This window comes from Theropithecus gelada, chromosome 2 (assembly GCF_003255815.1).
Source record: "Theropithecus gelada isolate Dixy chromosome 2, Tgel_1.0, whole genome shotgun sequence".
Taxonomy (NCBI): Eukaryota; Metazoa; Chordata; class Mammalia; order Primates; family Cercopithecidae; genus Theropithecus; species Theropithecus gelada.
In genome coordinates this window covers 55,725,666-55,738,965 of record NC_037669.1, presented here as the reverse complement: position 1 = coordinate 55,738,965, position 13,300 = coordinate 55,725,666, and the positions used below count along the sequence as shown (strand labels likewise).

The 13,300-nt window shown below is 47.2% G+C and overlaps 1 protein-coding gene across 2 annotated transcripts in view; it reads right to left on the bottom strand.

The window, feature by feature from the left end:
- The window catches only part of SRGAP3 (SLIT-ROBO Rho GTPase activating protein 3), a 267,299-nt gene that overhangs the window by 127,257 nt on the left and 126,742 nt on the right, over window positions 1-13,300 (bottom strand). For both annotated transcript variants that reach the window (XM_025375437.1, XM_025375438.1), the window contains exon 2: window positions 12,823-13,015. In XM_025375437.1, coding sequence (XP_025231222.1) covers window positions 12,823-13,015 — 193 coding nt within the window. The remainder of the gene's footprint in view (window positions 1-12,822; window positions 13,016-13,300) is intronic.

The window sequence follows — 13,300 nt, the reverse complement described above, 5'->3', positions numbered from 1 at the left end:
AGTTTCTCCAGCTTCTCGGCTGAGGGCCGGAAAATTCCGCTTAGCAAACAAAACCCATTTCCAAGCTTGCAGAGCCCCATGTTCCAGATGAATCCAAAGCCGCTGCCCTGGGACCAGGGTCCCTCTGGGAGGAAGGCAAGCTGCTGCTCAGGCTTCCTGCCCCCTTCCAGGACCTTCTCAGGCCTCACACTGGGCTTTCCTCCCAGAAATGCTACCTCAATCAGTTCTATGGTCAGAAAGGTGCATGTAATCTCCTGCTACCTAAGCTGCCCCAAGCAGGATTCGGGATTCATTGCACTTGCTTGTAGCATGAATCATTAATTCAGCCAATAGTGTGTGCCTGTTCACACACTATTGTGTATGAACACACAATACAATGGTATGCAAAATGAGCCACACTTCCTACTTCGTGGACCTTACAGTCTAGTGGGGGGGGGGTCTCAGATAACAATCAGATAATCACAAAAATCAACAGAAAATGGCAGCAGGAAGAAGGGCTCTGAAGGAGAAATGCATGGAGCCTGGAGAGTCTTTAACACGGGCTGCCCTCCCCTGGGGAAGGCAGAGGGAAGGGAGCAGCAGGGGACCCTGGGGTCCTTCTCATCACTGAGACCTGAGCTGAGCTATTTCTCCTCCTGGATGCCCTCCCTGGCCACCCACACACCCTACGTCACCCTATGTCATTGTCATTACAGCACTCCACACCAGATGCTTGTCATGTTCTTTTCCTTCTTACTTGTGGTCTTTGTCCCCTCTCCAGCTTATGTCCGTCCTACTCATCAGTGCTTCTCTGGTGCCCAGGCCAGCCTGAGCACACAGGCACTCTCAGAAAATATTTGTTGAGTAGGTGAAAAGTGCCCCCTGAGCTCAGACTAGAAGGATGGGTAGGTTTTAACACAGCACAGCGATAAGGAAGAGCATTCCCAGAAATAAGTGTGAAGGTCTCATGGGCACGGGCATCATCTAGAACTGACAGAAGGTGAGTGTGGCCAGAGGGCAGAGAGGGACTGGATGAGGGTCAGACAAGACTGAACATGTAGCACAGCCAGGGTCCTGAACGACAAGATGTGCATACTGCTGCGTCTAGAACGACGGGGCTGTGTACTAGATTTCTAGGTGCTGTCACACAGGACCAAACATTGAGTGGCTCAGACAACAGGTATGTGTTTTCTCACAGTCCTGGAGGCTGGAAGCCTGAGATCAAGGTGTCGGCAGGGTTGGTTCCTTGCAAGGGCTGTGAGGCAGGATTTGTCCCAGACCTCTCTCCTGGCTCCTGGTGGGTTGCTGGAGATCTTTGGTGTCCTTGGTGTAGACACAGCACCCCAATCTCTGCCTTCACCTTTCCAAGGCATTCTCCCTGTGTGTTGGTCTCTGTGCCCAAAGTTCCTTTTTTTGTAAAGATACACACCAGTCATGCTGGATTAGGGGCCTTCCCAATGACCTAATTCTTACCTGAATACCTCTATAAAGACCCTGTTTCCAAATAAAGTCACATTTTGAGGTACTGGAGTTTAGGACGCCAGCATAGGAATTTTGAGGGGACACAATTCCACCCTGATATGGTTTGGCTGTGTCCCCACCCAAATCTCATCTTGAATTGTATAATAATCTCCATGTGTCATTGGTGGGACCAGGTGGAGATAATTGAATCATGGGGGCGGTTTCCCCCATGCTGTTCTTGTGATAGTGAATGAGTTCTCACAAGATCTGATGGTTTTATAAGGGGGTTCCCTCTTCACTGGGCACTCTTTCTCTCCCCTGCTGCCCTGTGAAGAGGTGCCTTCCATCATGATTGTAAGTTTCCTGAGGCCTCCCCAGCCATGCAAAATTGTGAGTCCATTAAGTAACCCTTTTCTTTATAAATTACTTTATAAATATTTACTTTATTATCTCCCATCCACCAGGAGTTCCCCAAGGAGTGTGAGGCTGCCACGCTGGGAGCCAGAGAGCGCAGTCCAGGGCCTGGCTCTGGCACTATTTGGCAGCCCTGAGACAGAGACATCCTGAAGGGTACCAATTCCATCCATTAAGTCCCCTGGCCAAAGCAAGCTCTGCTTATCAGTTGGGGTGCTATCGAGTCAAGAGGCTGGGGTTCAAATGCCAATTCTGTCCCTCACCAACAAAGTGAACTTGGAAAGTTATTATAGTTAAATCTTCTCTTTCCTATCTGTGAAATGAAGTGACAACTACCTCATAGTGGTGCTTGGAGGACTAAATGGCACAACACATGCAATTCTCTTAGTGTCAAACCCTGCATATAATAGTATTTTTATTGTCATTACCATTATTACCACTAGCACCTCACTAAGTTGTTGGGAAGATCTAAGGACTGATGTACATGGACAAACAGCCTATGATAAGTGTTCTAAAAATATTGGTTTTCCTCATCCATTACTACTTTCTCCTTCTGCAGACTCTTATGTGAACTTCAAGGCCCAGTGAAATGTCCCTGTGACTCCCCCTCCAACGCAAGGCAGAATGATTCACGGGCTCACTGCTTCCTCTGGGATCCCATTCCTCACACTGCAGCATGAGGGTACACGTTGGTGTCTAGTGTCCAGCAGCATCTCTGAGCTCTCCTTTGACTTTCCGGATGGATTCTTGGTACCAGAGCAAAAATTTCTGCCTCGCTAGGCAACGCCTGGTCAACCTCATCTCTTTCCTTGCAAGCCCCTTTGCCTTGGTTTATCTGCCTGCAGAATGGGTGCACCATGTGGCATGTGCAGCACTAGGCAGAGGAAAAGACCCTGATCCATGGCTTCCTGATTGTTTGGTGCCTGTGCTGTGCAGGTCGTTTAATCTTCTAAGCCCCACATATCCACATGACCGTGAACCAAGTGCTGTACTGGATGTCTGATAAGCATCATCTCATTGCAACTTCATGGGAAATGTGGTCTGCAATGAAGGGGCTATTTTTATCTTTCTAGGTGAAGACACTGAGTTTTTGAGAAATTAAGTCATTTTCCCAGAAGGACACGGCTAGCACAGGTAAGTGGCAGAGCTAGCATTCCAATCTGGGTTTACCTGACTCCAAAATGCAAAACCTGGTGAGTTCTTTCACCCGTCAGCTGTGGGTCTGAAGTTAGGGCTCACCCTGCCTTGCCTTCGGGTCCCTTGCCTATCAGTTGGGGATGACAACACCTTTCTTGACTCCTTCAACTCTCACCAGGGTTCTTGGGAGGATTTAAGCAGCTAAGGTCTGGGTAAGGAATTTGCAAAGTGTAAGGTCCTATATAATCTTCGAAGGTTATTATTATTCTATTTGCCTAATAGAATAGCGTCAAAACTAAACCCGTACATATTACTTTTAGTGAAAATCTAATTTTCACTAAAGTGAAATATATAAAGATATATAATTTTATATATCTATTTTTCATTTTTAGTATAAAAATTAAATGTATATAGAAATTTATATATGTAAATTCTATCTATAGATAGAACTGTATATATGTATATCAAAGCATATGCATGCATAAAGAAATCACATCCTAGTTAATTCTTTGGTAGTTGCTCATCAGAGTCTCTGAGGATTCCAGGGAATTTGGTGTGGGACCTGGGAAAGAGCCAGATGGAAAAATTGGAAGGAGATAAAGGAGCTTCAGCCATTGCAAAATCCACTCTTCGGGCTGAGCCTCCTATCTTAAAATCCCTTCCCCTGGTTGAAAAAAAAAAGATGATGGAGGATAAAGAAGGTAAAGATGAAAGATGCTCACTTTGCAGGAGGAACTGGAATGGAACTTAGAGTGATTTGATGCTGGCTTCAGGATTTTTGCCATTCCTTCATACCACCACACTTAATATCTCCCTGTTGATGTCTTTTTTTAAACTTAAATTTATTTACAAAGAACTTCCCTAGTTTCAGCTTTTAAAAAAAAAAGGATCATTTGTTATAAATAGAAGGTAACCAAAAAAGTAAATTCAATGAAAACCAAACAGTATATTCAATCTTGAGGTCTGTTCTCTATTTGTTAAAAAGGAGATTGGGGGGCATTAATAACACACTAGTACCAAACTGAGTCTTTCTCCTCCAGGCTACCAGAAACCTTGAAAGAGAATTGAAAAGATAATTCAATATTTATGGTTCCTGTGTTATCAAGAATCCCCTTTCATTTTGATCTCCATATTACAGAAATGATGCCCTTAAAATACCTGGCCTTTGTGTGTATACCTCTGTGCACTGGGGACTCACTACCTCCCCAGGCAGCCCTTTCACTGGTGGACGGCTGTGGCTACTGGAACGTCCTTAATGTTGAGTTGAAGTTTGCTTCTCTGAAAATGCTATCCTTGGACATCACTTCTCTCCTTCTGCAGCCACACAAAATAAGTCTATTTGTTAAATATATTTAAAGAAAGCATTTGGTAGTGTCTTGGTTAATTTGGCCATTCATTGAAAAAACTTTGATAAAGCATCAATTATATATCAGAGAGAGGGAGGCTAGAAATGGTCCCTTGCCTTCAGGCAGCTGGCAGACTGAAGTGAGAGAACCAGATATAGGAACTGGATCACTCCTTGATAATCTGATGCAAGCCCCACACAACTCACATGGGAGGTGAGAGGAGCAGCTGATTGTAGACTTGGGATCAACCAACAGCAGGGGCTTCACCAAGGAGGCAAACCCTGAGCTGGCCTCTGTGTAGGAGTTGACCAGGAGGATAATAGCAAACCCCTGATGCTCATCCAAGGAGGATGTGATCAACATGGATGGGTGATTCTCAGGAAGCTCAAAGCCAGCCCAGAAAGGTGAAGGAACAAAGTCAGCAGCTAAATGCAGTTTTGCATTTTGGAGTCAGGTAAACAAAGATTGGAATCCTAGCTCTGCCACTTACCTGTGCTGGCTATGTCCCTCTAGGCAAATTACTTAATTTCTGGAAAACTCAGCATCTTCACCTGGAAAGATAAAGATAGCCCCTTCCTCGCAGACCACATTTCCCATGAAGGTGTAATGAGATGATGCCTATCAGACATCCAGTACAGCACTTGGTCCACAGTGATGTGGATGTGCGGGGTGCTTGGAAGATTAAACGACCTGCACAGCACAGGCACCAAACAATCAGGAAAGACGGTGCTGAGAGAACAGCAGGTCTGGAAAGTATGACCCTGGAAAGCCATTACTAGCTTGATACCAGTTGCATTAATAGTAATAGCTGTGAATGGAGACACAAGTGCTACTGGAGGGCTTTCTCCATCTCCACCTCATTCTAAGCAAATATTTTAATTCTGAATCCTTTTCACATTCATATGCTCAATCTATATGCAACAAAAGTGATTCTCTGTTTAGGAATAGCCTGGAAGGCTAAGTCTAAATTATAGCATCTCTTTAGAGAAATGCTACATCTGTGAAAAAAATCCTGTGATGCTTTATCCCCACTAAGAAGTGTTTTCTTGGAAATGAAGTTAGTTGTTCACAGGAATCCTCTCTCCCAACTGCTCTGTGAAGCTGAAAGATGCTCCAAACCTCCTTTGCACAGGATATCTGCATAGAATATTATTCCCTAACTAGCCAAGTGCCACCCAGCACTTCCCGAATTCTAGCTTTTCCCAAATGTTTAAATCATATTTAAATAGAACTCCCTGCTGCTTTTTTTTCACAGCAGTTAAACTAGCAGCAACCAGCACTTAACCCTCTGCATGCAGCATTTTCATCAGGTACAGCCCCTGGAAGGGGAGGGGTATCAAAAACTGAGAAAGCTAGAATAGAAGGGGACTCTGTCACCCCAAATACAAGGCATTACTTGCATGGAGTGTCGCTACTACAGAGGGTAACCCCAGCGTTTGTCTAGAACAGAGATTTTCAAATTAGGTCTCAAGAAGTGCTAATTTGTGAAATATTGATAAATATTATGGGGAGAGACAGGTGCGGTGGGTGGTTCTGCCTATAATCTCAGTGTTTTGGGCGGCTAAGGCAAGAGGATTGCTTGAGTCCAGAAGTTTAAGTCCAGCCTGGACAACATAGCAAGACCCCTGCCTCTACAAAAAAAAAATTAATTTTTTTTTTTTCAAATTTCAGATGTGGTGGCATGCACCTGTAGTCCCAGTTACTTGGGAGGCTGAGGCAGGAGGATCACTTGAGCCCACAAGTTTGAGGCTGCAGTGAGCTGTGATCACGCCACTACATTCCAGCTTGGGTGACATGGGGAGACTCTGTCTCAAAAATAAGTAAATATGTAAATAAATAAATAAATAAATAAATGAATAGAGAGAGGGAATTCTGTGGTCAAACAGCTTTCAGAAAGAAGTCAACAGGCTTAATTATTACAAAAGTCAGTCTTTCTTATCCTCCTTCTCTTCCTCCTCTTCCTCTCTCTCTCTTTCTCTCTCTCCCATTCAAACATCTCAAAGTATTGATGTTTTAGAGAACATTTTCCTGGAGGAAGAAAAAGTCTCATTCCCAGGAAACATCTGTGTTCGTGGAGCCACCAAATTCATTTGGACAAGACCATCCACCTACCCTGAGAGGTAGGTTTGGGGACCCCATATGTGCTGCCCGCTACACCACAGTCCCACTCAGGAAGGGCTCAGTTCCAGGCCTTCAGAAGGAAAAGCCAAGCTCAGGTTAGGCCTAGCTTGGAAAGGGCAGTGGATTATGAATTTGATGCTAGTGAAGAGGAGGGAAGGCCAGCACAGCCCGAAAGTGAGTTGAAAACCATTCATTACCCAGAAAAGCATCAGACTGCCTCCTCAAAGTGAATTGCCATCAGACTCCCCTGTGGGGGGGCGGGGGGAGCCTGTTAAATGCAGATTGCCAGGCCCCATCCCCAGAAGTTCTGATCCAGCAGGTCTCGGGAAAGACCCCAGATCTTGCATTTCTAGCAGGTCTCCATGTGATGTCAAGATGCCAATGCTGCTGGTCCCATTCCCCAAACAGGGAGACCATGGCACAGTCCACACTCTCCGTTCAGCAATATAGGACCCATGCCAGGCACATGAGTGAGTGACACTTCACCCAGATGGCCTCACTGAGCTCCTAAGGCAGCCAGAAGACAAACATGCCCCCTTTCCCTGTCCTCCCTACACAAATCTAATTACCACTTGACTTTCATTCATTAGTTCATTAGTCAGTGACATTCGGTAACAACCAGGTGCCAGCCCTGTGAGAGGTGCTAGGGACCTCGGGTCAAGAGTCACCCTCTTTGCCATCTCGGAGCTTGCAGCCCAGTGGTTGTCCAAAGGAGGACAGACAAGTAAACAGACGATGACAATACAGGGCTGTAGCTCTTGCCTCACCCTTCTCCCCAAGTCCTTCCCATCTCAAGGCAGAAACAGGAGACATCCTTGTTTCCTCTCTTTTCCTCCATTCCTCTCTGAGAGGTTTTCTGGCATCTGTTGACTTCTATCATCTGCTCTGTTCCCACCCAGGCCATCACTGCCCCTGCCTGGAGAGCTACACCCACACGCCCATGAATGGGTTCCTCGGCTCCACCCTCCAACCCTGGTGGTCTTTTAAACATATAAATCACATCATGCAATTCCCTTCTTCCCACTCCCACACTCACCAGTTCCAGCCACTTGGCCTCCATCCCCCTCCACTGCCCCACGCTGCTCCTTCTCATCTCTCAGGCCTCAGCTTAAACCATGCTTCCTCCAGATGCGTTCCTGATCATCATCCTAGCTTGGTGTGGGCTGCCAACCCTTTGACACTCCTCTAATGAGAGGAGGGCTTTATTTCCCCTTTCCTGAAGCTGAGCTAGGGCTGAGACAGCTTTGGCAAATAGCATCTGGGTGGGGGGTGACGCTATGCCAGCTCCAGGCCTAGCGGTTAAGAGGACTGCAGCTGCCGTCCTGCTCTCTGGAAGCCCCGAGCTACTATGTCAGAAGTCTGATGCCTGGCTGAAGCAGGAGGCCCTGACACTACATGGAGAGGGAGGCAGCCCAGCAGGGCCCAGCCTACTAGCCGTCCCCATGGAGGAACCAGGCATGCAGGTAAAGCTCTCTGGGACCATCCAGACCAGGTCCTCTGCTAGCTGAATATCACTGAGCCATCAATGCCACATACAGCAGAAAAATCACCCAGCTGAGCCCTGTCCAAATCTTTGATCCATTAAATCACAAGGTACACTAATTTTGGGGGCATTGCAGTTATACAAGAGAGAGAACCAGAATACTCCATAGTGTATTTATTTCCATCATAGCAATCATTGAATTATAGCTGGTCTTTCTTTTAGCTGCTTTTTAATGTTTTATTCTTCATGGTATATTTCACCACAGCAGGAACCAAGTCTATCTTGTTCACCACTGTAAACCCGGGGTGTGGCACATGGTGGGTGCTCAATAAATATTGGTGGAATAAGCAAATAAGTACATCAGAGTACGATGGGCACACAGAGGGAGGCACCATGTGGGAATCAAGGAAGCTTTTCAGCAGAAGTGACATCTCAGTGCTGCGGGCTGATGGCACGCAGGTGCAAGGCTCAAAGGGCACAGTCATGGGACTGGGGCCTCCCCAGCCATACCAACTACCAGGCCTCCCCAAGCCGTGTTCCTGTCTCTCAGTATCTGGCAGCAGAAATCACACCTCATTTATCTTTGTGTCTTCAGCACTGAGCACAGTCCAGGAAAATATGAGGTCCTCAATGCACACATTTCAAACAAATGAAGTCCCACATGGCTTCTTGGAGAGAGAAGCCTGAGTTGGAAGTCAAGAACACTGGGTTTTCATGCTCGACAGCTCTGCGTCCTTGTTAAAGTAAGCGGCTCAGCTTTTCTGTTGCTCAATTTGCTTGACATAAAACCATTGATTCCCTCTCTACTTCCCTGGGTTGTTATCAGGTTTTTAAGAGAGCAAGGATGTCAGAGTGCTTTGAAAGAGGTTTGTTAGAATTGGAATATGTGTTGTAGAAAAGAAATATGATGATATTTTTCTCTAAATGTTAACCTGTCCCAGGGAAACCTTCAGAGCCATCATGTGGGCCTTTCTTTGGATCACGTGCCACATGGAACTCAGCCCAGGTGAGTCTAGCCCTGAACACAGCACAGTGTGTGTTCCTGGGCAGCAGCACATTCTTCAACTGCCCAGGTAGGGAGGGAATGGCTGGGGCCTTAGGGAGACACGGCCCATGGAGCACAAGGAGGAGCAATAGACTCGGAGCCGAAGGACCTGAGTTCCTATCCCAGTTCTGCTCCTAATTTGCTGTAAAATCTTGAGCAAATCAGTTCCATCTCTGAGGCAAATCTCTCAGCCAAAGTGGACTGGATAGACCAGACCAATCCTCTTCCTTCCTTCCTTTCTGTCTTCTTCCCACCTTCCTCCCTGCCACCCATGCACACACCCCCCAGCTCTGCCAAGCACCAGACCCACCACAGTGGGAATAAAATGACAAGTCCTGGGCTCTGCACTCAAAGCACTGAGGGGCTACTTGGCAGGTAGACGGACATTATTAAACCAAGAATCTTTGCCACGGCGAGACAAGGCTTCTCGGAACAGCCCAGATGAAGGGAACAGAGAGCAGCACAGGCCCTGTGTGCTGGGCTCCAAGGAATAGGCAGCCTGAGGCCAGTCAGTGCCCTGAGGTCAAAGGGTGAGTCCAGCCTGCCCCTAGAGACTCTCCACTTCCAGAAGCGAAGATGGCTCTGCCATCACATTAGCATCGTGCAGAGGGCCCCCTCCAGCTGCACTGGCCTGGGCCAGCACCCTAATTAGACTTTCATAGTGTGTCAGGCAGCCTGCATGGCCCGGTTGCCAGCTGGGGCTCCTGTTCCGTCTGGTGGCCTCAGTTAATGAACCCATGAGGGGCTGGCCGAGCTCATTATAGGTGATACAAGGGAATAGGGTGCCCCCCCACATATCCGTAATCCCTGCCTTTCTCCTCTTCCCATGTGCACACTGAGAATGGGAAGAGAGCTGATTCCTAATCAAGGGGAAGGAGCGGACAGAAGAGACACTCCAGCCCTACCACAAAGCCCTGTCTGCAGCTGGGGAAAGCCCAAGATACGGTGGCTCCAGTGGCCGTTCAGCCAGAGTTGTGGGTTTATGAGCCTGTGCCTGCTGTGCCTGTGGTTCCAGGGAGGATCCAGATGTCATGGCTACTCTCAAGCTACACCTAGGCCCTTTCTTACCGCAGGCCAAGGAGGCAGAATAAGAGTTGAAGGTACAATTCTGTCTCTTTCCAATTGTGGGTTCATAGACATGTTTGGACAAGCTGCTTTCTCAGAGCTTCACCATCCTCATCTTTACGATGGGGCAGTAATACCCACCTGGCACCAAAGTAAGTGCTCAGTTCAATACATTATCTTTGTTTTATTCTTAAAAGACAAGGGAGAAATGATTCCAAAATGTGAGCAGTGGTTGTGAGCAGTGGGACTATGAATGATAGTTTTCTCTTTTCTGTACTTTCTAAATTGTATACAATGAGCATTTTACCTTTGTTGTTTGAAAAAACACAAATTTTCTCCAAAAAATATATTTAAAAAAATGAGATTATATGTATGAAAGGGTCTAGACTGTGCCTGGGTAAATGTTATTAATAGAGGCTTCCTCCTGCAGCAAAAGTTTGAATAGAAGAGATTGGGTGGCCGAGCATGATGGCTCACGCCTTTAACCCCAGCACTTTGGGAGGCCAAGGTGGGCGGATCACGAGGTCAAGAGATGGAGCCCATCCTGGCTAACACGGTGACACCTTGTCTCTACTAAAAATACAAAAAATTAGCTCGGCATGCTGACAGGCACCTGTAGTCCCAGCTGAGGCAGAAGAATCGCTTGAACCCCGGAGGCGGAGGTTGCAGTGAGCCGAGATCGTACCACTGCACTCCAGCCTGGGCGGCAGAGCGAGACTCCATCTCAAAAAAAACAAACAAAAAGAGAAGATCAGGTAGAAAAAGAAGCACGGTATTTGCAAATGTATAATACACCAATTTCTTAGCCCCAAATGCCAAAAGAAGGCACATAAGTGAGTGTTCAAATGCTGTGGCACGGACTCAAGGAGGTGTTTAGGGGAGTTTAAAGGAAGAGAGCTCCCTGGCCAGTGTGGAATGCAAAAAATGTGGACAGGAAGGTGGACGCAACCCAAGTGTCCACCAACAGATGACTGGACAAACAAAATGTGGTCTATCTGCACCATATTATTCAGCCTTAAAAAGGAAGAACATTCTGACACATGCTACCACAGGGATGAACCTTGAAGACATTATGCTAAGTGAAATTAGCCAGTCACAAAGAGACAAATATTGTATAATTGCACTAATATGAGATATCTACAGCAGTCGAATTCACAAAGACACAAAGTAGAATGGTGGTTGCCAGCAGCTGGAAGGCATGGCAGGGAATGGGGAGTTAGTGTTTAAAGCAGATAGAATTTCAGTAGAGGGCAATGTAAAAAGCACTGGAGTTGGATGGTGGTGATGGTTGCACAACAATGTGAATGTGCTTAGTGCCACTGAACTGTTCATTTAAAAATGATGAAAATGGTAAATTTTATATTATGTGTGCTTTGTCACTATATATATATATATACACACACACACACACATATATACACACACACACACACGCACACACACACATATATATATATATATGAAGAGGCCAGGGGTGGTAGCTCACGTCTGTAATCCCAGCACTCTGGGAGGCTGAAGCAGGTGGATCACTTGAGGTCAGGAGTTCAAGACCAGCCTGGCCAACATGGTGAAACCCCATCTCTACTAAAAATACAAAGATTAGTTGGGCTTGGTGGTGCACGTGTAATCTCAGCTACTCAGGAGGCTGAGGCAGGAGAATCTCTTGAACCCAGGAGGTAGAGATTGCAGTAAGCCGAGATCATGCCACTGCACTCCAACCTGGGTGACAGAGTGAGACTCTGTCTCCAAAAAACAAATAAAATATATATATGTGTGTGTGTGTGTGTGTGTGTATGTATATGTGTGTATACATACACACACACACACACACACACACACACAGAAAGAGAGAGAGAGAAACAGGACAGGACCCAGGGGAAGGGGGATAAGGATCAGGTCAGGTGAGATGAAGCAAGTCGCTGATCTCCTGGTGTTGAGGGCCTCTGGCTGGAGAGATGACCCAAGGAGAAGGGAGAGTCCAGGAAGCATGGCTGAAGGAGAGACAGTGCTGGCCGGGGGGTCTGCTGAGTGGAGCCCTTCATGGTTGACACAGTCCAAGTGAGACTTGCTGCTTCCTGCCTGCCTGTATTTAATGAGCTGAAGCCAGGGAGTTCTAAGCACAGAAGGTTTTGTAGCTGGAGGATTCAGGGCCTGCCAAGTCAGTGCCCAAGCAGATGGGGCCTCCATGATCTCAGAGCTTGGGGTATGAGAAATCAGGACACATGACAGTTTGTGCATCGAAAATAAGTAAATAAGGCAGGGAAAGAGCCAGGGCACTGAGGTCCTCCAGGGGAGCAAGGAAGGGGAATGTTCGAGCATCAGTTCCATGGAGAAGAAATTCACTGTGCTAAAGAAATTCAGACGAAGGCTGGCTGACACCCAAATGAAGGACAACTGGATAGGAACAGGATGTCCTGAAGGGAGGTAGGGGTCTCATCAGGGCACAAATGGAGGCTAGCTCAGTGCCGGTGCTTAGTAGGATAATAATAACAGCAACAACAATTGATCGAGCACCTATTGTCTGTGACAAACACTCTTCTTGGGTTGCTCGTTTATTCCCTTCAGGAAACTTCTGCAGAGAAACTCTTTCTAGCTTGCCTTTACACATGAGGAAGACTGAGGCTTAGAGGTATAAGTAATCTGCAGACCCAGGGCCCTGAAGGCACGCCCTCTGCCTCCAACGAGGTCGGCCTCCTTTCTGCTTTGCCACCAACTGTCCGCCCACTCCAGTGCTGCCTCCCATCTCTGTGCACCCACACCCAACTTCTTACTTGAACTGGTGCTCCCGGGAGCTGCGGATTTTGGAGGAGAAGCGCTCGGCCAGCTTCTCCAGGCTGCGGGAGTACTCGAGCTCAATCTCAGCTTTCCGGCGGAAAAACTCCTGGAGGTCTTGAAGCAGCTGCAGTCGCGACTCTGATTGCTGCTCCAGACATTTGAACTGCTCCACCAGCTGCGTGCGGATCTCTGCGGGCACACAAGGGTGGGAGCATGAGACTGGTGGTGGGGACGGGGTCACTGGGGCCTGCTCTTTTGCTGGCCAGGGCCCTGCAATTCAGGCAACTCCCTCCTATCACCACCCAGAGCCTCTCTGAGCCCAGCCAGAGCCCAGACCTTGCTTGGCAGAGCATTGGCACAAAGATTCCACTCTTGCTCGTTTTTACCATTGGTCTAACCAAATGTTTCCAAAACTTGAATCATTGCATGTCACCACCATGATTTTTGCCATATTCACATGCCCCAAGCATTCTT